Raw genomic sequence first — 24,456 nt, forward strand, 5'->3', positions numbered from 1 at the left:
CTCTAATGAGGACAAAAATTCTGATTCAGCTTTAATGGATCTCATTTTATTTGATGTGTGTGTCTTATTTATATCAATTCTACAAAGAGAACACAGCCAGTCCTACCAAAATAAGATGCTTAGCGTCATAAAGTCAGAACTTTGACGTCTTTCTTTCTGTAAGTGAAAATTCAAATGTCTTATTCATCAAACCGTCTCTCCTGCACTGAATAACGTCAAATATTAATTTAAAACTGGAACTCTGACTCCCTGTTTATAGAGTAGACTCATATTAATGATTGTAATATGTCGTTCAGGCTGAGAGCATTAATAGATATCAGACGAGCTCGAGCCTTCCCCCTTTCCGGTCAAAGTTTACTTTCACTTTCTCCAGCCTTCGTGTCGCAGCTCGTCTCTCCGTCTGAAGGTAAACAAACATTCTCACCGTTTGTCTCTTGAATGGCTCTCTGCACCTCTTGCTGCTAACTGCTGTTAGCATGTAGCAGTGGCAGCAGAAACCTGCCGCTCGGCTGTTTGAAGTGAAGTCACAAAGTTCGACGAACAGCTCACAGCGGCTGTCCGTCCTGCTGTCAGAGTATTCTGGGTTTAAAGTAAAAGGAAGCAGAGCCAGAAGTTAATGTGGAGACAGCAGGAGGGAGCGTTTAAAAGGGCTTTATTTTTTTTTTATATACGTAGGTATATATGTCACTGCGTCACTTAATTATTATATAAATGTGTAACTACACCACTAAATAAATAAATATGTAACTGCGTCACTAAACGAGCCGCCATTTTGAATTAGGCAATACAATAATAACTAGTGTCGCTCCTTCAGTTCGTGCTCTCATGTGATCAACAATCGAATCAAATATAAAATTCACGTTTCTTTCTGGAGGACAGACTCTTATTTTGACAGGACCTGTCTGAATTAAAGTATGTTTGAGTCCTTTACAAGAACTTGTTAGCTACAAACTTGTGACTACATGTTGTTGGTTTTCAGGAGAAGATTATAAATGTAGTTTAAATATATATAATAATTTATAATAAATACAACAATCTCATGATGTAACAGAGATGAAACGTGTTGCTGCCACATTTGTGTCTTTGTGTGTGTGTGTGTGTGTGCGCGGTTCAGCTTCACTAGTTTAATGGACAGCCTGTGTGAATGTGGGCGGAGCAAAGGTAAAGGTGTGTTGATGCACCGAGAGAACAACGAACAGAATATATAACACATACAGATTAATGTTAACATGAAGACGGTCCTCTTCAGTCTCCTCAGCCTCTGATGATCAGTGAACGCTCCTCTTTGCTCTGTGTGCAGCTGAATGACGCCACCTGGTGGACTGATGTAGACCTGCAGCAGCTGATGGCGCTTCCTCTCACTGCTGTCTGACTGCTTTAAAGCAGGAAATATCAGACAGTCAGTGACCGGCAGCAGATTCATTCACTGATGTAAACTGTTTCCTCTGCAGATCAAAGTGTGTGAGCTGATGTGAGTTCAGCATCATGAGTCAGTGTGAGGACAGAGAGGAGGGGGCCGCTCCCTCTGAACCTGAACCTGAACCCAGCTGTGTGTCCTTAAAGAGTGACAGGTCAAAAGATGGTCTCATTGATTTTAAGAGACACCAACCCTCTGCAGTAAAGAGGTAAGCTGTTATGATATTTAAAAAGTCCTTCCTAACATACATTAATAATCTCACATGTGAACTCTGTCCTGTAAAACATCAACTCTACTCTCCTGTTCAACTCTTTGACCTGATTCGCTCCAGAGTTTAAAGAAAAAGAGCCGATGATACAAAAAACCTGAAATCATTCAGCTTCCACTTTTATTGAACTTTAATGTTTTGATCTTTTTCGGTTTGTTTTTTGGTAAATTTCGGTCGTGTTGGTGATGGTGCACTTTCTCTCTGTCTGACAGGAACTATGGGAGAGAAGCCTCCGAACCTGAACCTGGACCTGAACCTGGACCTGAACCTGAACCTGAACCTGGACCTGAACCCAGCTGTGTGTCCTTAAAGAGTGACTGGTCAAAGGATGGTCTCATTGATTTTAAACAAGGATATATATCTGACAGACAGTAAGTAGTTCTCAGTATTAAAAGTTTAAAAACAATGAGCTAAAAAACAGTTCCAGTTTCATAAATTAAATGTCAGTCTCAACTAGGTTTGTCACGATACCAGAATTTTAAACATAGATGATCTGCTGTCTCTTTGCTTTTCGTCTGTCTGTAGACGTGAAAGGGACATCACCAAATTGTAAATGTTTTTGTGTGCAAAAATTATTGATTTTTTAATGGGGTGCCAGCCAGGAAATATCCCAGCAAAGTTCAACCAGCTCAACCAACACAGAGGATGTATGCTTTAAATCTAAAAAAAAAAAAAAAAAAAAAAGTATACTTTTTAAAATTTTATTTGAACCTTTATTTGAACCAGGCATGTCATAATCAAGAACAAATTCTCATTTACAATGGTGGCCTGGCAAAAGGCAAAGTGTCTTGAGGGAATGGGGTTAGTGGATGAAAAGGAAATGAAAACATAGACAACATGCAGTACATACATGGCATGCAGTCTAGCACAGAAGCACTGGGCATGAACTAGCAGGCAAACAGTGACGTGCAATACAACAAGACAAGCAGTATGACAAACAGGCAAGGCAAAAACAGCAGCAAGGTGACAAGAATACACACAGGACAAAGTAAGCAGCAAACAGACAGAGAGTTGTTTAGTTGATTTTTTGTATTAGGTGGAGAAACATCAGCATGTTTCAGTGAGAATATCCATCACAGAGTCCTTGTAAGCTGACTTTGAGATAAAAATGTCCAGTTTAAGTGTTTTTTGTAGATCGGTCCAGTCTTTGGCTGCAGCAGCCCGGAACACAGACAGACCATTTGCTGTATTTGTTTTAGGAACCGTCAACAGAATATGGTGAGCAGAGCGGGTGTTGTAAGCAGCAGGTGTAGTTTGCAATAACTGGCAAAGGTAGGGAGGGGACAGACCAAGGAGGGTTTTGTAGATAAGCACGAAACACTGAATTTGACAGCGGGTGTGTAAAGAGGGCCACTTGACAGAGGATTAAAGAGTACAGTGGTGGATTATGAAAGGAGCCTTAGTAGCAAAATGAATAGCAGAGTGATAAAGAACATCAAGCTTCTGGAGTATGCCTTTGCATGCAGACCAATGTATGAGGTCGCCGTGATCAAGCATGGGAAGGATGGTCATTTGAACATGAGTTAGTTTAGCAGAGGAAGTGAAGGTGGAGCGCATTCTATAAGAAGCCAATTTTAGATTTAACCTCGCAGGACAATTTGCTATCTAGGCAGATACCCAAGTATTTATATACAGTGACCTGGTCTAGGACAGCCCCTGTGAGAGTGGTGATGTCTCGGGTTGGAACGGGTACCGAACCCTTCCTCCTGAACCACATTACTTTGGTCTTAGTGGTGTTGAAGAGGATGTTTAGGGTGGAGAGGGCCTGTTGAACCTTGTGGAAGCTATCCTGAAGTGATGTTAATACAGCATCTGGAGACGGACCAACAGCATAAAGGACTGTGTCATTAGCAGAAAGCTGAATAGATGAGTCACCAACAGAACAAGTAATGACATTTATATAAATAGAAAATAGTGTGGGGCCTAAGACGGATCCCTGGGGTACACCCTTGGTGACAGGGTGGGGCTGAGAGAGAAGTTGTTCTAATTTAACACGCTGCACCTTATCAGTGAGGTAGTCAGAGAACCATGCCAGCAAGTGATCAGAGATCCCAATGCTGCCTAAACTACCAGCAAGGATAGAATGGTCGACAGTGTCGATGAAGATTGCAGCACAATATTGTTTAGAATCCAAAGCAGAGTGATGTCATTGGGGACTTACAGGGGTGCAGTAACATAGCCATAACCAGATCGAAAACCAGATTGAACACCAGACAGAGTATTATTAGCATCCAGGTGATTTCAGGGGTTGACAATGAGCACAATTTTCCACTGGCACTCCAGGCCAGTAACTTTTCAAATTCAATGGTCCTGTCATCAAAACCACTGGCCCTGAAATCATTTGTTATTTCGGAATTTTCCAACGTAAAATTCAGTTTCTCCTTATGTAAGGGTTCTTATTACTGAATATGTGTTCAGTCAATTGTGGAACTATTGTAAACTTGTAAAAATAGACCAAAATAAGCATATAGGTATGTGGCAGTGACAGTGAGTGGAAGCACATTGGAACAATATCTGTCTAATGATATTACGGTTATCAGATCAATTGTTCAATATTTGAAGATCAATATTTAGGTGCCAGACAACGCCACTCTGGGAGTTTCACCCAGAGAAGTATTTAGTTCACCCACACTTAGGACACACAGATTCGGATACTCAGGAGGCCAGAGACGTGGTTCAAATACTTACAATACAAATGCTTTATTTTTAAATCAATTTCTTTAAAAGTACGTAAAACACACCATTCACACAAAAAAGGGGGGGAGAGGAAAATAAAGAAAAGACCTAATCAGGTGCCGAGGCTTACCAGATGGACGAGGGACTAGTGAAGGGGGGAGGGATCCACCAAAACAAACCAAACAAATCACCCAGGCACACGTGACACACACACAATGGTGAAGTAACTAAATCCCAGGGGAGCACAGCACACAAAAGGGGGGGGATACCGCCACCCGGATCACCAGTACCACCACCGGCCCTCAGCAACTGAAAAGGAATAACACATTTAGTGAAATTGAAACAATAAAACAAACAAAATATATAACAAAACTATACTAATTAATCGGTAGGTTACAAATTAAACAAACTATACAAATTAACTACCCAAATGAAACAAAACAAACAACTTAAGTTCACACCCAAAGGAAAACCCACAAACTACCCAAATTCAAATAAAGGAACTAAGGAACAGGTAATCTAACTAAATCAAAATAATCAAACAGGAGTACACTTATACAAATGAATCTAAACGTAAAGGGACATAAATCCCCACCACACGATCACACCATTAAAATGTCCATTAAATGATATAAAGCGGTGTGGCTGGCATCCGTCTCCCTCTGAAGGAGGAGGTGAAGCAGCCAACTCTAGCAGGTGGCCAGATGAGCAGCATGCAGGGCAAGAGACGGACAACCAAACAACTTCCGAACAGTCAGTAGGATCCTCGAACACAAAGCAGCAGTGTTTCCTCGTCAGCTGATGGTGACGTATAGCGGCGAAATATTTACAGCCGCTCCGTTCAACTTCACCTGTCAGAAATTAACATTTACCAACTAGCTGACAATGATGCAGTTGCGACCTACAGTGATGGATCTACATACCTCTCAGCAGCAGCAGACCCACACACACACACGAGAGGAAGGCAGAAGAGAGAGACCCAGGCAGCTACCGGCATCTCACCTGCGACCACACTAGCATTAGCCAGCTATGAGCATGCACAATAACGCAGAGAGAGATGAGAACACTCACCACAGCAACCCGGAGAGAGACACACACGCGCCAGAGGCACACCAGTTGCTCTGTCGCAGCCGGAAGTGACAGACAGGAGTGCAAGAGAAAGAGGCAGGGGGGAAGTCGCTACTTAAATGCTTCCCCCTAGTTCAATGATTGGCCAACAGTGGCGCTCCGTTAATTGCAGCCGCACACTGCATAAAGAAATAGATATATTTCTATGCTGCTACAGGTATAAATAGAGTTCCTTTAACACTCTTGGTTCAGCAACTCTGAGACCCGCATGAATAAGTAGTAATAGTTGCAGTTGCTTTACTTATAAGCTGTACCAACCATTTCTGACGCTGTTCAATGTTGTATGTTTAGTTAGCGTGATCAGCCCGTGAGTAACTTTTTGAAATGAAATCATACCTTCTCCTACTTACTGTAGCCTTTAAACAGTCCGCTCCACGTCCACTCCGTGAACGGTCTGTTTATGTAGCCATAGCGCTAACGTGCACCGGGACGAGCGGCAGCTGATAACAGGAATACACACACTTGCCACCTCACGTAACGGCCCGTCTGAAAAACAAAAACGTGTGTGTTTATACTAGTCCGCAGTAACTTGCTAACATCAGTTAGCGTGTTCTAGAATGACAGCTGCTCTGTCGCAAGTGCAGCGGGTAGTGTGTAACGTGTTGTTGAAAGCAGTAGCCATTCTGCATAGAAAGTAATTAGTAACGTCCGGGACTGTGAATCTCAGGAGGGCTACTATATTGTTTACATTGTGCGCTTTTGGATCTTACTGGCACACCGGGCCAGTTAAATAATAATAATAATAATAATACATTTTATATATATAGCGCTTTAAAAGGTACTCAAAGACACTTTACATGTAAAAAAACAACATAGCAAGACATTAAAAAGCAATATACAGTATAAAACAATCAAGGTGCAATTAAACACACGGTCACAGATTAAAAGCAGATTTAAAAAGGTGGGTTTTGAGTCCAGTTTTGAAAGAAGGGAGTGAGGGAGAGTGTCTGAGGTGATGGGGGAGGGAGTTCCAGAGGGAGGGGGCAGCAATAGAGAAGGCTCTGTCCCCCCAGGTCCGGTGCTTGGATTGGGTGAGAGGAGTGAGGAGGTTGCTGTTGGCAGATCTGAGGTTGCAAGTGGGAGTGTCTTGGTGAAGGAGGTCAGTGAGGTAAGGGGGGGCTAGGTTGTGGAGGGCCTTGTAGGTGATGAGGAGGATTTTAAGTTGGATTCTTTGTTGAGTGGGGAGCCAGTGGAGGTTCTGAAGGACTGGGGTGATATGATCTCTGGTGCGGGTGTGGGTGAGAAGACGGGCGGCAGAGTTTTGAATGTATTGTAGTTTATTGAGGATTTTGGAGGAGGTGCAGTAGAGGGTGATGTTGCAGTAGTCCAGTCGTGAGGTGATGAATGCTTGAATGAGTGTTTCAGCTGCTGAGAACGAGAGGGAGGGGCGAAGACGGGCAATGTTTCTGAGATGTAAAAAGGCAGTTTTTGAGATGTGGTTGACGTGACATTGAAATGAGAGGGATTGATCGAAGATGACACCAAGGTTACGGACGTGTGTGGAAGCAGGAACAGTGAAGCCATCGATGCAGAGGGAGAAGTCGGGGCAGGATGAGGTGAGTGATTTAGGGCCGATGATGAGGTTTTCAGATCTGTTGCTGTTGAGTTGAAGGAAATTTGCATGCATCCAGTTTTTTATTTCTGTGAGGCAGTTAGTGATGGTGGAGTGTGTGGCAGCAGTGATGGATTTGGTGGAGATATACAGCTGCGTGTCGTCGGCATAGCAGTGGAAGTGAAGGCCGTGACGGCGGCTGATGTGACCAAGGGGAAGCATGTAGAGGATGAAGAGGAGGGGGCCAAGCACCGAACTGTGAGGGACACCTTGAGAGAGAGGAGCTGAGTTTGAATATGAATTATTGATACTTATAAACTGGTGGCGGTTGGAGAGGTAGGATTTGAGCCAGGAGTGGGCGGTGCCAGTGATGCTGAGGGATGACTCTAGGCGGTTGAGGAGGATGGAGTGATTGATGGTGTCAAAGGAAGCACTGAGGTCGAGTAAAATGAGGATATTGAGGGAGTGAGTGTCAGAAGCGAGGAGAAGGTTGTTGGTGACTTTGATTAAGGCAGTTTCTGTGCTGCGGTGGGATCTGAAGCCAGATTGAAATGGTTCGTAGAGTTGGTTGGAGTCCAGGTGGGTTCTGAGTTTAGAGGTGACGTTCCATTATTTTTGACAGAAAGGGGAGTTGGAGATGGGACAGTAGTTGTTGGGGATGTCAGGATCGAGGCCGGGCTTTTTGAGAATGGGTGTTACAGAGGCAAGTTTGAGGGCAGGGGGGACAGAGCCAGTAGACAGGGAGGAGTTGATTACAGTGAGGATGAGGGGGAGGAGAGCAGGAAAACAGGCTTTGGCTAATGAGGAGGGGATGGGGTCCAGGACGCAGGTGAAGGTCTTCATGCCAGACAGTGATTTGAGGAGGTCGGAAGGGGAGATCAGGGAGAATTGGGAGAGTGACTGGTCAGTTAGGTGGGGAGTGGGAGATTCAGGGAGGGTGAAGCTGGGAGTGGGCAGTTGGTTGTAGATTGTTTCGATTTTAGTTTGATAGAATGATAGAAAGGAGTTGCATTTGTCGGCAGTAAAGGAGTGAGAAGGATTGTCCATAGGTTTTGACAGTTTGTTTATATTGGAGAAAAGGACTTTGGGGTTAGCGGAACCGGAGTGGATGAGGCCAGAGTAGTAAACGGAGTGTGCAGTGTTGAGGGCGTCCTTGTAGTGTTGAATGTAATCTTTGAATGCCAGGATGTGTACTGTGAGTCCGGTTTTCTTGGAGAGTCGTTCGAGCTGACGCTTTCGGGATTTCATTTGACGGAGTTCAAGCGTTCGAGTTCTTAGCCCCAAGTCGTGTCCAGGGGTCGTCAGGGATGGAGACCGGAGAGGAGGCATCGGCAGCAGCACAGGCATCAATCGCTTGGGGACTGGTGGTGTAGGCGTGAGCTGGACCAAATGTGTCCATGAGTTTCTCAGCTTCCTGGATTTGGTACAAGGTGGAAATTCTTCCTTCCAGCTCAGCAATTTTATCTGCCAGGTGGGCGCAGCTGACACATGCGGACGGAGAGGTGAGTGGAAGCATGGGAGTGTAGTGGCTGGGGGACAGAAGATGAGAAAAGGAGGCCAGTACAGGGCAAAAAGTGATATAGTTATAGTAGTTTAGCGACCAGTAGAGGGTAGAAGGCAGCAGACAGAAAGGTTGCAGGCACTTACACGCAGGGGCTCCTAATCGGAGCCCGCCGCGTTGATATGGCTTGAGCCGGGGTGAACCACAGGTAGGACAGCAAACATCAAGCAGCAAAACTTACCGACACGGGTCAAACAAGTGGACCCGCTGTGGAGATGTGGCTTCAGTGTGAAGATAGTTGCTCGTCGAGGCACCCGGTGTCTGAAGTACCCGAGGTGTTAGCTCCCAAAGCTAAAGGCTAAAAACAAGCCGGCAACGCTAGCTTCGGCAGGCTGTCCGGACCGGCGAACGTAAAAGTTAGAAAAACGAAGAGAGTGATCGCTAAAACAACTACACCTGGTAAAATATGCAGGTAAAACAGTCAGGATCTAAAGGTGCGACGTAAAATGTGTCTCAGAAGTTAGGTAAAAACTAGTTAAAATGTCGAGTTAAAACAGAGCTCCTGACAGCCACTCACAACGCCAACGCATGCGCACTGATGAAAAGTTCCCAATGACAGAAAAGTGTGGTCAATGCTCAATCTACTGGCCCGGTGGGTGAAAAACATACCGTTGAGCCACCGGGCCAGTGCTTAGGGGGACGCACTACAGCTGTTTTGTGACTCTATGTTCGTTCATAATTAATAAACAGGGCTTAAAGTATTCCGGCACCGTGCTAGATTTCCGACAAAAAAAAAAGTCCTAAATTTGAAGAAAAATGTCTTGATATCACTTTCGAGTTCATGAGTTTCGTCTGCCAATGATATGAGAGGAACACAACTCTCCATCTCTCAAACTAACATTAATAGCCAATCAGAAGTAGAATGGGGCGGGTCTTGGAAAAATGTGCTTTAGCCGAGTCCTATGCTGCATAGATGCCTGAGCGGAGACGTCACGTAGGAGAGTAGGATGTAGAGTAAATTCATTAAGCCAGGGGAAGATGCCCTCCTAATTGATAAAGGATTAAAAAATAAATAGCGCTGGGCGTGGATAGAAGAAATAGGGAAAGACGGTAAGCCTTTTGGTAGCTGGTGCAAGAAGTTAAGAGAAGCAGGTGCTTTTTTCTGCACTTTGTGCTCGAGAAAGCTAATATAGCGGTAAAAAAAGTGCTACCACGTCACAAATTCGACCCCGCTCATAAAGCAGCTGTTCGCGCTCTCCAACACACAACACAATTACCGGGAGCAACAACCACAGCTGACGCACCGGCATCAATGACTGACAGTGTGTGTGAGTTGAAATTACGTGTGTGCAAGTTCATCGCAGAACATGACTTGTCTTTCAAACTCTCCCAACCCCTGGTAAATTTATGCAAAAAAACAGCTGAAGACAAAATTGTTTTGACAAAACTGTCTATATCTTATCAGCATGCCACCAGAGTTTAAGAGACATATTATGGAAAAGCTCAAAAACGGCATGTTTTCATTAAATGTCGATGAAGCCACTAACCAGATAACGGACAAAGTCCTCAATGTCCTTGTTCGTTTTTCTGATGAAGACAATAATGGAGCAAAAACTCAACCCCTGGCAAGCAGGAAAATGAATATAATGAATTTCACATACCCTTATAACATTGTCACCGGGGGTGTAGTGGACAGTTTGATCTAAAAATATTGATAATTTTTAGCCTTATGTGTGTTCATACATGCATGTAGTATTCTTTGTGATGTTGTCATAAGAATAGCGTTCCCCCACTTAAATATTCCCCACTACACCACAGATTGTCACCTTGTGATTGTAGGTCATCTTGTAACCTGTCAAGGACAAAGCTTAGCAGCAAAACTTGATATCAAAAGTAACCTAAAAGTTGCCTGTGTTACTACTATATTGTAGTGAGGTGGAGTACTATTGCCACCTACTGACCTTTCTTGTTATTGCAGTTTCAAAAGGCCCACCATAATCTGCAATCATCCCCCCCCCCCCACACACACACAAAAGTTCAGGCTCAGGATTTTTTTAACCCTTGAATAAAGTATATTCACATAAGACAGAGGTAGTTCTGCAACCCATAAACAACAGAAAAAATAAAGTTCAGTTCATAACACAAGAGGTGTGCAAGAGGAAAGTTGGCTGGGATGAAAAGATACCCCCAGCCTTCTCAAAGCAGTGGTCACATTGGCTATCGAACCTACATTGTATGTCAGATCTAAAGGTAAATCGATGTATCAAGCCGAATGGATTGGTCAACTCAAGTAAGCACAGTTGCATCACTTTTCTGAGGCAAGTGAATTTTGATATGGGACTGTGTCCTACTTGAGGTTAGAGAACATTTTCAACCACGTAAACCTCGCTTTCATGCTTGGAAAATCTTGAGTGTCACCCCTAAAGCAAACTACCATCCCCAGACTCGAACTAACAACTGCTGTATTGGCAGTTCGAGTGGACCAGATGCTCAGGAAAGATTTGCAGCTTGATTTGACACGATCGGTTTTCTGGACTGACAGTATGACCGTTTTAAAGTATGCAGCAAATGGAACAGGCGGGCTACTTGGAAAGGCCTGTCACTAAACTCTGTATAATGTTAGCGGCATAATGGCGGCGAGCATGTGTGTTATGGTTGTCTTATGTTGTACATAGTTTGATGTATATATTGTTATATTGATTTACTTTGACCACCAGGGTGTGTATTTCTGTTGGGTAATTGGCCACATGACTAGGTCATGTGTTTATAGGTCACAGGTCAATGGAAGTTAGTGGGCATAGGTGGAGGGAACATACGGTTCTTACTGTAAGACTCAGACGTAACCGCAGGATCACAGCAACATTGGATTGATTAACACTCATATCATCAACTGGTAATCATCACTCATCTGTTTCATCATTACAATAAACGGGAACATCACCCAAAATCAAATTCACTCTGGACTGTTATTGGATACGCAGTAAAGGACAAATCCACCCCTGGAAAAAGCCACTGTCAGTCAAAGCTGGTGTTCTCTGCTATCAGTAGAAGCAATAATATTTGAAATTGGCCATAGCTGTGGAGAAAGTTGTACAAACAGCTGTGGTTTCACCCATTCTACATTCCTACAACACCCAGCATGCATTGCACCTCTCTCTCTGAAAGGAACGGCCCAGCGAGGGCGTGGTTACATAGGGAAGTTATAGGTCTGCACGAGAAGTCTGCCTATTTGTTATGTTCGTTCTTTCGACCAGAGCAGTTGGTAAACATAGGGGGGAATTCACTCGCCTACTATTCACAAAGCACATTGCCCTGATGATATTCAAGTTCAACCTTGCCCAGAGTCCAGACTCGACAGGTGTTTACTAGTATTACTCTCTGTAACGCAGCTTTATGTTTTTAAAATGAGCGCGCAGCAGCAGCGTATAGTCCATCATGTGGACAAAGTGTGCCCGTGTGCCGTGGTTGAGACTCGCACAGCCCCGGACTGATTGGTCTCCCGATTATAATAATAATGACAAAATATTATTATCAGAATGTTTTTACAGACATGTACATTTTCTGAACAAACAAAATGTGGAATTGTCGTCATGATCAGTGTAAACTCTGAGCCTGACAGCCCTTATGATACTGCACCGCAGCTCCCACCACCTGCTGTTAGCGCTGGCGTTTATGAACTAGGTGCTTTTTGCCACGAAGCATAGAAAAGGAGATAAATTTGCCCTGAAGGACTCATTGAAATATGCACAAATGGCTCCGGAGCACACACAGGCTGTTTCCCCCCTTAGAGTCCTACAAGCAAAACAAAAACAGAGCATCATGGTGCTCACCTGCGTTGTACTGTAGTGTAAGGAGAGCAAGAGGAAGAGACGCTGGGGTAAAATACTCCCCGTTTCAGGTCAAGGACATTGATTGCTGCAGGCGATCAAAGGGGACGGGCGCTGTGGTTGTCGCACAGAGCGAAATTGTATTTTTGTTGTACCATAATGGCATTAGCTCCCCATAATAGCATGATAGGACTGAGGTTGAAAATGGGCAAATTTGCCCTTAAGACCATCTTACACACCTATGCAAGTGGCCAAGTTGTAGCCTAATCGGCACATTGGACATTGGATAGTCACTACACACAGTCAGTCATGTCAGTCAGACGATGATCCCAGAGCTCTCTGGCCAGTTGTGCTGTTCACAGTTCCGTTGAGGCTTGTGTTGATTTGCACCAGGGACTGAACTACCTCGACTTTCAGCTGCCTACCTGGAGTTTGTGGAGCTATTTTTGAGGTGCTTTCCATTTGCGTTTCCTGTCGTCAGTTAGCTGCTTCCCAACCTGCACACCAACAACTGCAGCACCAATATAAAAACAAGGGGAGGGTGAGCAAGATGAATGTCTTTGGATCATGACACTCCCTCCCCCCTGAGAGAAGCCTGAACAGACTCTGATTCTGAATGGAATTCATCTCTCGTCCAGATCTAAGTGAATCCATGAAATTCTTCCTCCTCACGCCGGAGACACACCGGATGCCGGAGGTGTGAACGACACAATCAGTTAACATGGGCGCCGAAAGGAAACAGGCTCCGCTCCGCGGCTATTCACGGCGCTTCGGTGTCCGGTGTGTTCCCGGCGTCAGATTCCTCCTAAAAGATTTCAAGATGCGACGGTACTGCTGCTTGTCCCATTCTGTGGCTGTGGGATAACATGGTTTAAGTCGAGCAATATGTACAACACAGAGATCCTCTCCTGAATCTTCCAAGACAATCTCTTATTCAGAGGACTAATTTTCCTCACCACTCTGCATGGTCTTTTCTATTTTGGCGCAATCTTAGCAGAGAATGACTTGTCTGTTTTGTCCTCCAGGATTGTGAATCGTGTAACAGAGTTGTCAGACTGCTCTCTTATGTAAGTCTGGATCGCTCTGCTGTTCCCCAGATGTATTGAGCGTGCAGCGATTCACAGATATTTTTGATGGTCTAATACGATAATTGCTTAATGTTTGTTTCTCTTGGCAGTTTTGTATCTGCAAATTTAATACAGGCCTTTGACTATTTTGTAACTCAAAGTTGTGACAGTCGGTTTATATATCTTTAAATAAATAAAAACATTAATAACAAAAATTGCGATTGAAGAGAAGTAAGTTCCAGCTTTCATTCAACAGTTCAGGTTGGATCCACCCTCAGCTTTGGTTTGATCCAGTGTTCTCTGGGTTTCTCTTTGGATTTCTGGATGTTTCACTCGCTAACATTCGCACTAGTTAGCTTGTGTGAGCTGTGCTGAGCTTCTGTTTTACAGAAGTCAATAAGAACGTTTTACCAAACAGAAGTCCAGACTGCTCTTTAATATCTGGTAAACCTTCTGAGTCAGTGTTGTCTTCCTCACTTTAACCCAAAGGACCTTCACCTTGTGTCTGTCTCTCTGAGCTGATTCTTCATGATTCCTCCACAGAGTCGACCAGGAGAGCTCAGAGGGTTCCAGTGGTCAGTCTGCCAAGAAGCATCGAACACACCTGGACTCCATATTTATGGTCTGTACCTGTACAACAACTACTTTACATCTGTTCTGTTCACAATGATCTCGAGCTGCACTTTTTAGACTCTTCGGTCTGTCCAACAAGGACCTGATGTTTGTTTTGATTTTAGTTTGATGTTTCACTCATACAAAGTTCTGTTCCAGCTGCTGGAGGAGAACATCATCACATTTGTGAAGAACGAGCTGAAGAAGATCCAGAAGGATCTGAGTTCAGATTACCCAGAATGCTTAGAGAGTCAGAGGGAGGATGAGGAGGAGTTCGATCCTGAGGAAGACGAGCAAAGGAGGAGCAGCAGAGAGGCTTTTCTGAAGATCACTGTGGACTTCCTGAGGAGAATGAAGCAGGAGGAGCTGGCTGACTGTCTGCAGAGCAGTAAGAGAGTTTTAACAGATTTAACATGATGGTGAAATGTGGTATTTATAAATGTCACAAGAGATGAAGGGGAACAGGTCTGTATATGTGTTCGTAAGAGGAATTATATTGTTTCATTTATAAATCTCTATATCATTTTTTATTTGTTGTCTTTTCTTTCAGAATGCTCAGCTCCAGAGTGCCGACAGAAACTGAAGTCTAACCTGAAGGAGAAGTTCCAGTGTGTGTTTGAGGGGATCGCTAAAGCAGGAAACCCAACCCTTCTGAATCAGATCTACACAGAGCTCTACATCACAGAGGGAGGGACTGGAGAGGTCAATGATGAACATGAGGTCAGACAGATCGAATCAGCATCCAGGAAACCAGACAGACCAGAAACAACCATCAGACAAGAAGACATCTTTAAAGCCTCACCTGGAAGAGATGGACCAATCAGAACAGTGATGACAAAGGGAGTGGCTGGCATTGGGAAAACAGTCTTAACACAGAAGTTCACTCTGGACTGGGCTGAAGACAAAGCCAACCAGGACATACAGTTCATGTTTCCCTTCACCTTCAGAGAGCTGAATGTGCTGAAAGAGAAGAAGTTCAGCTTGGTGGAACTTGTTCATCACTTCTTCACTGAAACCAAAGAAGCAGGAATCTGCAGGTTTGAAGAGTTCCAGGTTGTGTTCATCTTTGACGGTCTGGATGAGTGTCGACTTCCTCTGGACTTCCACAACAATGAGATCCTGACTGATGTCACAGAGTCCACCTCAGTGGATGTGCTGCTGACAAACCTCATCAGAGGGAAACTGCTTCCCTCTGCTCGCCTCTGGATAACCACACGACCTGCAGCAGCCAATCAGATCCCTCCTCAGTGTGTTGACATGGTGACAGAGGTCAGAGGGTTCACTGACCCCCAGAAGGAGGAGTACTTCAGGAAGAGATTCAGAGATGAGGAGCAGGCCAGCAGAATCATCTCCCACTTCAAGACATCCCGAAGCCTCCACATCATGTGCCACATCCCAGTCTTCTGCTGGATCACTGCTACAGTTCTGGAGGACGTGTTGAAGACCAGAGAGGGAGGAGAGCTGCCCAAGACCCTGACTGAGATGTACATCCACTTCCTGGTGGTTCAGACCAAACTGAAGAACATCAAGTATGATGGAGGAGCTGAGACAGATCAACACTGGAGTCCAGAGAGCAGGAAGATGATTGAGTCTCTGGGAAAACTGTCTTTTGAGCAGCTGCAGAAAGGAAACCTGATCTTCTATGAGTCAGACCTGACAGAGTGTGGCATCGATATCAGAGCAGCCTCAGTGTACTCAGGAGTGTTCACACAGGTCTTTATAGAGGAGAGAGGACTGTACCAGGACAAGGTGTTCTGCTTCATCCATCTGAGCGTTCAGGAGTTTCTGGCTGCTCTTCATGTCCATCTGACGTTCATCAACTCCAGGGTCAATCTGCTGTCAGGAGAACAAACAATTCATCATGAATCTGCAGAGACACATTTCTACCAGAGTGCTGTGGACCAGGCCTTACAGATTCGAAACGGACACCTGGACTTGTTCCTCCGCTTTCTCCTTGGTCTTTCGCTGCAGACCAATCAGATTCTCCTACAAGGTCTGATACCGAAGACAGAGAGAGCCAAGAAAACGAGCGAGGCAGCAGTTAAGTATGTCAAAAAGAAGATTGAAGATAGTCCCTCTGCAGAGAAAAGCATCAATCTGTTCCACTGTCTGAATGAACTGAATGATAGTTCTCTAGTGAAGCAGATCCAACAGTCCCTGAGATCAGGACGTCTCTCCACAGAGAAACTGTCTCCTGCTCAGTGGTCAGCTCTGGGCTTCATCTTACTGTCATCAGAAAAAGATCTGGACGTGTTTGACCTGAAGAAGTACTCTGCTTCAGAGGAGGCTCTTCTGAGGCTGCTGCCAGTGGTCAAAGCCTCCAACAAAGCTCTGTAAGCACATTAATATTTACACTAAAAATATGACAAGAACTCAACCTTCAAATCCGAGGAGACAATAATTTCTTAGTTCTTGTCTTTTACCTTTGCATCTTGTCTCCAGACTTAGTGGTTGCAATCTCTCAGAGAGAAGCTGTGAGGCTCTGTCCTCAGTTCTCAGCTCCCAGTCCTCTTCTCTGAGAGAGCTGGACCTGAGTCACAACAACCTGCAGGATTCAGGAGTGAAGCTGCTGTCTTCTGGAATGGAGAATCCAAACTGTACACTGGAAACTCTCAGGTCAGGATTAAACAGACTTAACAAGTTTATCCAAAAAGATTTCATTGACTTTCTATATTTGATTTGTAGTTGACTGAGTAATGATCCTTTTTAGGCTGAGTGGCTGTAAACTGTCAGAGAGAAGCTGTGAGGCTCTGTCCTCAGTCCTCAGCTCTCAGTCCTCTAGTCTGAGTGAGCTGGACCTGAGTAACAACGACCTGCAGGATTCAGGAGTGAAGCTGCTGTCTGCTGGAATGGAGAATCCAAACTGTACACTGGAAACTCTCAGGTCATGATCTTCTATTTCTCTAGAAAGTTTTTCATTTTTAAATGCAGTTTGTTGTAATTCAGAGTCACATTTTTTACAGCACAAAATTTTAACTAGTCACTGAATGTCAGCTTTAATCCTGAGTCACAAATTATAAACTATCATCTCCTATTTGTTTCTAAAGCCCCTTTCCCACTAGTCCAAAAACCACCCGGCTTTTTTGCTTCATGGGAAAGGTTACAATCGGTATTGAGACCCGGGTCAAATAACTCTGCAGTAGACCCGGGTAATTATCGCCTCGGCTCCGATCAGCATTGATGGGAACACTAAACCCGGATCGACACACTAATCTCTGCCCCCTTTCCGGTGCAAATTCTGCCTGTTTCTGTCCCAAAAGCACTTGAACATCATTCCAAATGTGTCTGCGCCGAGTTTGATACATAGACTGAATGAGTAATAGATATTCACTGGCCTCCATGCTGGTTACCAAAGAGTATAATATTCTTTGTGCATGCTATTGTTTACTCACCCTGTCTCTGGCACATTTGTGACATCAGATGGTGATGCAGCAGAAAAGAGACGCAAAGCAGTATTCTCCACTGGCAATTGGAAAAGAGACAATCAGCGTTTATTAGCAGGTCTTCCCGGGTCTGAAAAACCAGCGCCAACGCGCTCATTTTGTGGGAAAAAAATAATAGAACAGCAAGTATTGTAACGTGTGTATAAACTTTATCACCAGAAGTCCAGAATAAATGTTAAAACTTAAACATTGTTCTTGTCGATTGTCCATTATTCCCCCTTTAGACTGAATCACTGTAAACTGACAGAGAGAAGCTGTGAGGCTCTGTCTTCAGTCCTCAGCTCCCAGTCCTCTTCTCTGAGAGAGCTGGACCTGAGTAACAACAACCTGCAGGATTCAGGAGTGAAGCTGCTTTCTGATGGGCTGGAGAGTCCAAACTGTACACTGGAAACTCTCAGGTAAGATCACAGAACAGTCTGTGTTAAATGATTCAAGATACTTTCTCCATTATAAGCTTCATTTATTTACACTACTGCACTTATATCAAGATTGTGAAATGATTCATTTGTTTTAGTCATTATAATATATAATTCTTATTGTATCTGTCACAGCAGTGTGCTCAGGTGACCTGAAGTGTGTGTGTGTGTGTGTGTGTAGGCTCTCAGGTTGTCTGATCACAGAGGAAGGCTGTTCTTCTCTGGCCTTGGCTCGGAGCGCCTCCCACCTGAGAGAGCTGGATCTGAGCTACAATCATCCAGGAGAACCAGGAGAGAAGCTGCTGTCTGCTGGACTGGAGGATCCACACTGGAGTCTGGACACTCTCAGGTATGACGAGTCCTGCTGCAGCCACAACAGACAGTGTGATAGAGGACGAAGTGCTGGAAACATGTGCTCTGTCTTATTGGGTGTAACTATGGATAATGAAGCTTCATGTTAGTTTATGCAGGACACAGAAGTCATACTCCCCAGCTGTAATGAGCTGACAGCCTGCTGATTGAATCATCATGTCTAATCATTAACACACCAATCACAGCCGCTTCTCACAGCAAGGCCCTTTAAATGTAACTTCGTCTCACTCATCCCTGCTGCCCCACTGCTGCACACACATTGCTTAGCCAGCCTCTTCCTTTCTTGTCATCTACGACAAGAGACTCTCGGCATAGATGACGGTTGGTCTCAAGGTCTGATTCACAAAGCAAATCGCACTGATGATATTCAAGCGCAAACACGCCCATGAAGTTTAGCAGGTCTGTGCAGTTTGCTCTTGTTTTGTGTCTGATTGTGGAGAGAAGCTGTCTGCAGCTCCACTCTATGCTCTCATACATAAACTGAGCTCCACACTGACGGAGCAAAACTCTTTTAACAGTTTATTGTAAAGTCCAGACTCGACAAGTGTTTACTAACTAAGCTCAATTTTTTTAACAAGCGTGCAATACCAGTGCTTCTCCGCCCTGCATAACCTCTCCAGACTGTCTCCGCCCCTAATGCCTGCATAATTACTCATTTATTTACTCGTTAAACATTATTGGAGCACAGAGATGCTGTTTGCTCAGCAGTGCACTTCAGGGGTGCATTCAACCCTCTGCATGTGCTTCGAGAATAATTCTTGAGAATGAGTCTTTCTGTGCCATTTGCAAATGCTTAGCGGGCGCAAAAGCTGCACAATCCTTCAGTGAATTCCCCCGAGTCTTTGGATCTTTAGAAAATGTAGTTATATTCATGATGACTTCTCTTATATAGTCAGTTGTTCACAATATTTATACTTAAACTGTAAAGAAAAGACGTGATGTGTAGTCACATGTTCCCTGTGATGTGGACAATGATTAAAGCTATGCTAGTTTGTTTGGTGAGGACGCTGATGAAGAATAATCACAGCTGGTGGAGGAACAGAGTGATCAAATTAAACAGCAGAATATAAGTAGAGACAGATTGAGATGAAGAAGCGACATGATGAAGCTGCAGTTCATGATGTCTCTGACAGGTCAGGGATGCTACGTCCTGCAGAGGTGATGTAGACTAACAAGGGTTCATACAGGGACACGGGACACGAGAGACAGACTGAGGGGTTTGGTGCAGATGGTTCAGTGTTTGGAGGCCAGCACAGATCAGAGCCTGAGGAGCTACAGACGGTCTTTTATGTTGCAGTCCATCTGAGAATCTTCAGTTCAGTTCAGGAGGAAAGACGACTCAGCGTGAAGCCAAGAGCGACGAGAGAAGAAGAGGGGACAAAGGACGTCCAGACCAGTCCTGCTTTAGGTCAAACAGTCGGCTCACAGGAGTCCGAGCACGAACTCTGAAGTCAGACTCACATGATTAATGAGCGTCAGCCTCGGCTCCTCTCTCCTCGCTGAGTTTCCTGGCGTCTCATGCATCACAGTGGGACAGACTGAGATGTCAGTGAGGGAACATGGATGCAGTGTAGGAGACGTGGGATGTTCCCTGTGTTATCAGATGTTATTACATCCTGTGGGTCACTCTCAGTCTGAGCAGAGTGTTAGAGGATCAGGGGGAGCTGGATGCACATACTGTATGTTTGTATCAGAGTAATGTAATGTCCGTGTTTGATGCTGTGAGAGGACGTGCTGATCTGACCCCTCCTCCTTTCAGGGTGGAGCCTGCTGGAGCCCGATGGTTGACACCAGGTCTGAGGAAGTGTAAGTATTCAACCTTCCTCAAACTGTGACATCATCATGTATCATCACACTGTCAATAACTGAGGCTGTCATGTTCTCTCCATCAGACTCCTGTGAGCTCACACCCGACACAAACACAGTCAACAACAACGTCCAACTCTCTGAAGACAACAGGAAGATGACACATGTGAAGAAGGATCAGACATATCCTGATCATGCAGCCAGGTTTGACTTCTGTCCTCAGCTGCTGTGTAGGACTGGTCTGACTGGTCGCTGTTACTGGGAGGTCGAGTGCAGAGGAAGAGTTAATGTATCGGTGAGTTACAGAGGAATCAGCAGGAAAGGAAAAAGTACTGACTGTGTGTTTGGAGGAAATGATCAGTCCTGGAGTCTGTTCTGCTCTGATGGTCGTTACTCTGTCTGGCACAATAACAGAGAAACAGACCTCCCTCGCTCCTCCTCCTCCTCCTCCTCCTCCTCCTCCTCCTCTGGTAGAGTAGCAGTGTATGTGGACTGTCCTGCTGGCACTCTGTCCTTCTACAGAGTCTCCTCTGACACACTGATCCACCTCCACACCTTCAGCACCACCTTCACTGAACCTCTGTATCCTGGGTTTGGGTTCTTACGTCATCTCTTCCAGGGGGTTGATTCTTCTGGTTCCTCAGTGTCTCTGTGTTCTCTGCAGGAGAAACTTTCTCACTGCTGAACATCAGTTTGGTCTGTACAGAATCACATCATCTGGCAGTGGAAGAATTCATCTATTACCACTGTTGGGACCTCACCTTGTGGCTCAAACCAAGGAGCAGCCAAAAGGTACTACTAGGGGTAAAACACCTCAATGACACAATATCCCAGAATGCTCTTTCCTTCACACCTAGGTGTGATATGAGGGGGTAAGTAAAACCCTGTGGGGAGCTGTGGGAACCCCGGGGAGTCCCTGTGACACAGCCAGGATTTCACACAGGAAGTAAAAGTCAGTGTAACTTTGTGGCCTTCTGTGTGACAGAGCTGCATTCAGGGGTGTTTTTCCTTTTCAGCCTTTCCACAGCGAGTCATGTTTGAATGTGTACTTTTCTTGTTCAAGTTATAACTTTAATTGCATCAGCATGCAGTCAGCAACACTCTGGACAAACAGTGACTGTTAAAGTTAGTACTTTTCTAAAATCACTTGAACGCATCCGGACAAGCCCACTGTAACCGCATCTCCTCATCTGCATACAGTTACTGCGTCTTACCGCGGCATCTTTTTCTCCTCCCTTTCGTACTAACCGACATACACACATACGCACTCACATACACACACACACGCCACAGTAACTCACACACACCTTAAAGTTACACATCGTGTGCAGCATGTAGCGTAGCTTTATCCATGCCATCTTGCTGACTTTACCAGGCCACACACTTTCCCTTTGTTCAGTTCATACGAACTTACTCTGCCATTTTAAACCCACGCCTGACGCCATATTGCCCCCTTCTCTGTACCCCCCTCCCATCACACACACACACACACACACACACACACACACACACAGGTGGTTGCAAAGGTCATTATTAAACAACATTAAGATAGGTGTAACATTAAGTGTAATAATTAAGACTAAAAGTGTAACATTTGGTTATTATTCCCTGATCCCATGGCGGTGCCCTGTAATAAGTCATTTTGATTGATTAATATTAATAATCACAATTATTATTACTAATAATTATTAATAACCAAAGTGCCCCTAACAATCACAACGCTACTGTATGAAATAATGTAAATGATTAAAAGATTCTTTAGTAACATTGTGAACTTTTTCTCCTTCACGTCTTTAAAACTCGTCTGTTTTTTGGTGAATGAATCGACAGCTCTGAGATGTTTGTGTTTATCAGTGTCAGGTTTTCTTTATTAATGCTGCCCGGAGATTTGTGTAAAGTCTCTTCACAGAACAGCAGCTTGTTAATGTATCGTTTAATCAGGGGGTGAAGGTTTTATGATTGTTCAAAAATGTACTCAAAGGTCAAAGTTGATGTTTTTAACAAACAGAAGATTAAAGAGAACTTCACATGTTAACCTGTTTGTTTTTTTTACATCAGATGCTTCAGAAAAATGTAAAAAGTGCATCAGAGAAATAAAAGACATCTGTGGTGTTGCGTTCAGTGAAAAATATTTTCAAAATATTTTCTCTCTGGATGAGAAAATATTCTCTGCTGGCCTCGACTCATTTCACCGTCCTGATCCTGTCAGCTGAAACGATGGTTTGTGATCTGATGTCTGAGTCCATGTGAACAGACAGAACATCAGGCCTCTTCAGCGATGTGGTCAAATGTCTGCTAACACAACAACACGCATCAGTGACATCCAGAGTCTAAATCTGGACCGGTTACATCATCACATCATCACATCACATGTATGAACTCTGCTGTGTTGAGCTCACTCTCTGCAGTCTCACTTAGAATTCTTGTTCATATTGTACAGCCTATTTTATTGTTATTGCAGTACATTTTCCTACCAGTGAACAAACCCGACAACAAAGAGTGTCCCTGTTTACAATAAGAATAAGAAAACCTTTATTGATCCCACAATGGGGAAATTTGTAGTGTTTGATATGTAGTGTTATTATTGCTTGATCAATACTTGCTTCATTAATCACTTTATTATTATGATGAGTTCTTTTTCTGGTAACCGGTTTTCCTGACCCGGGTTACAACTGGTTCTCTAAAACCCCTTTTCAACCAACGCTAACCTGGTTCTAGTTCAGGGCCGGTGCTCGTGCTGGTTCGGAGCTGGTTCAACTTGCAACACAGGTTCTGTCATCCCATTTTCTAAATATAACTAGACAGTCATAAAGTTTGCCCTTCACTTCAAAAATTCTCATTGGACAGATACAACTCGCTTAACAACTTAGTTTTGAGTTCGGCCAGGGATTGGACATCGAGAGGGTGGAGACCTACAAGTACCTGGGTGTTCACCTCAATAACAAACTGGACTGGTCACACAACACGGACGTCTTATACGAGAAGGGCCAAAGTCGTCTGCACCTGCTGAGGAGACTGAGGTCCTTCAGGGTGTGCAGGACTCTGTGACAGACATTTTACGACACTGTGGTGGCGTCTGTACTCTTCTATGCAGCCGTCTGCTGGGGAGGAGGGAGCACAGAGAGGGACAGGAAGAGACTGAACAGACTGGTGAGGAGGGCCGGTTCTGTCCTGGACTGTCCTCTGGACTCCATAGAGGAGGTGGGCGAGAGCAGGATGTTAGCCAAGCTGACGTCTATCATGGACAACCCCTCTCACCCCCCGCATGAGACTGTGGGGGCCTTAAGCAGATCTTTCAGCAGCAGACTGGGGGCTTTAAACTCGGTGACGGTCATGGAGTCGGTGGTGGAGGACTCGTTACACTTTCAGAGTTCTACTGATAAAGCTAAGTCATGTTTTTGTTTGCCTTGTTACCAGACGTGCATTACTAGGCTGTGTTTGGCGTGCTACTCATTTTCAAATCTATGTTACGTTAAACCCTGCAGTTATATTTGGGTAATGTTATGTCACCGACAGCTAGCTAGCTTGCTAGCATTAGCATTCTACTAACGTGCTACATTTTGCCATTGGCTCATTTGACTCCTAGGCAAGCATTGTGTGCAATGGAAACGTTTTGTTCATTGTTCTCATTGTTTTTACAGAAATGACGCCGAGGCCGACGGGACGCTGCAGCCACCGCTGATGTTAGCTCGCCTGCACCATCGAGCAGCTCTGCCACAGTTAAACTCCATGTTGTATAAAGCTTGTACACATGTACAAACGTTGTTTAAAAAATAAAAATGAAACAAGAGTCCCGTCTGTGATTCAGTGCTTATTTTTGAATCAATAGAGAAACAAATAAAGACAATATTGATCGCTTTAACACAAAGAGAACAGGTTTGTTAGTCTGTGTAGCTTTGAGTAAGAAAAATGTCACTCGTCCCTTCTTATGTGAAGTTATCGCCATGTTCGCCACATATGTAGAAGTACACAGCAGGTTTCAGTCTGCCAGTATCTGAAAAAGGTTTCATGAGCCGATATTGCATTGGGTACGCCGGCGGGCCACCGATCAGGTGATGAACATCACAGCCGGAGATGTTCACTTTGTTTTGCCCCAGCAACTCCCCGTCACTGAGGGCATGATTTGCTGATTTGTTTAACAGACACCAGTTTAATCGATGCTAAATAACAAACTAAATCAAGCTAGCGGGCTAGCAGAGAGGCTAACAACATCTTACGTTCAGTCTTATTGAGAATAAAACTGCACTGGAGTCAGGCCAGCCTCCACTTCGAATAACACAGTCAAGCCAGCCGCAACTTTTTTTTGGGAGTGCGCATATATGCTCGGCCGTACGGTAACAGCGTGAAAGAACTGATTTCAAAATAAAAGCA

At 44.4% G+C, this 24,456-nt stretch overlaps 1 protein-coding gene across 1 annotated transcript; it reads left to right on the plus strand.

The window, feature by feature from the left end:
- The first annotated feature begins 6 nt into the window (after positions 1–6).
- On the plus strand, positions 7–23,820 carry LOC138609544 (NLR family CARD domain-containing protein 3-like). The gene is made up of 12 exons (XM_069682173.1): positions 7–406; positions 1,452–1,625; positions 1,898–2,056; positions 13,980–14,058; positions 14,208–14,436; positions 14,599–16,381; positions 16,491–16,664; positions 16,759–16,932; positions 17,716–17,889; positions 18,089–18,256; positions 20,039–20,085; positions 20,172–23,820. The coding sequence occupies exons 2-12, from the start codon at positions 1,486–1,488 to the stop codon at positions 20,768–20,770; spliced, it is 3,726 nt and encodes a 1,241-aa protein (XP_069538274.1). The 5' UTR covers positions 7–406; positions 1,452–1,485; the 3' UTR covers positions 20,771–23,820.
- The last annotated feature ends 636 nt before the right edge of the window (positions 23,821–24,456 follow it).

This window comes from Semicossyphus pulcher, unplaced genomic scaffold, assembly GCF_022749685.1.
Source record: "Semicossyphus pulcher isolate SPU_LCO1_2020_fin unplaced genomic scaffold, fSemPul1.0.p SCAF_5, whole genome shotgun sequence".
In the NCBI taxonomy this organism is placed as follows: Eukaryota; Metazoa; Chordata; class Actinopteri; order Labriformes; family Labridae; genus Semicossyphus; species Semicossyphus pulcher.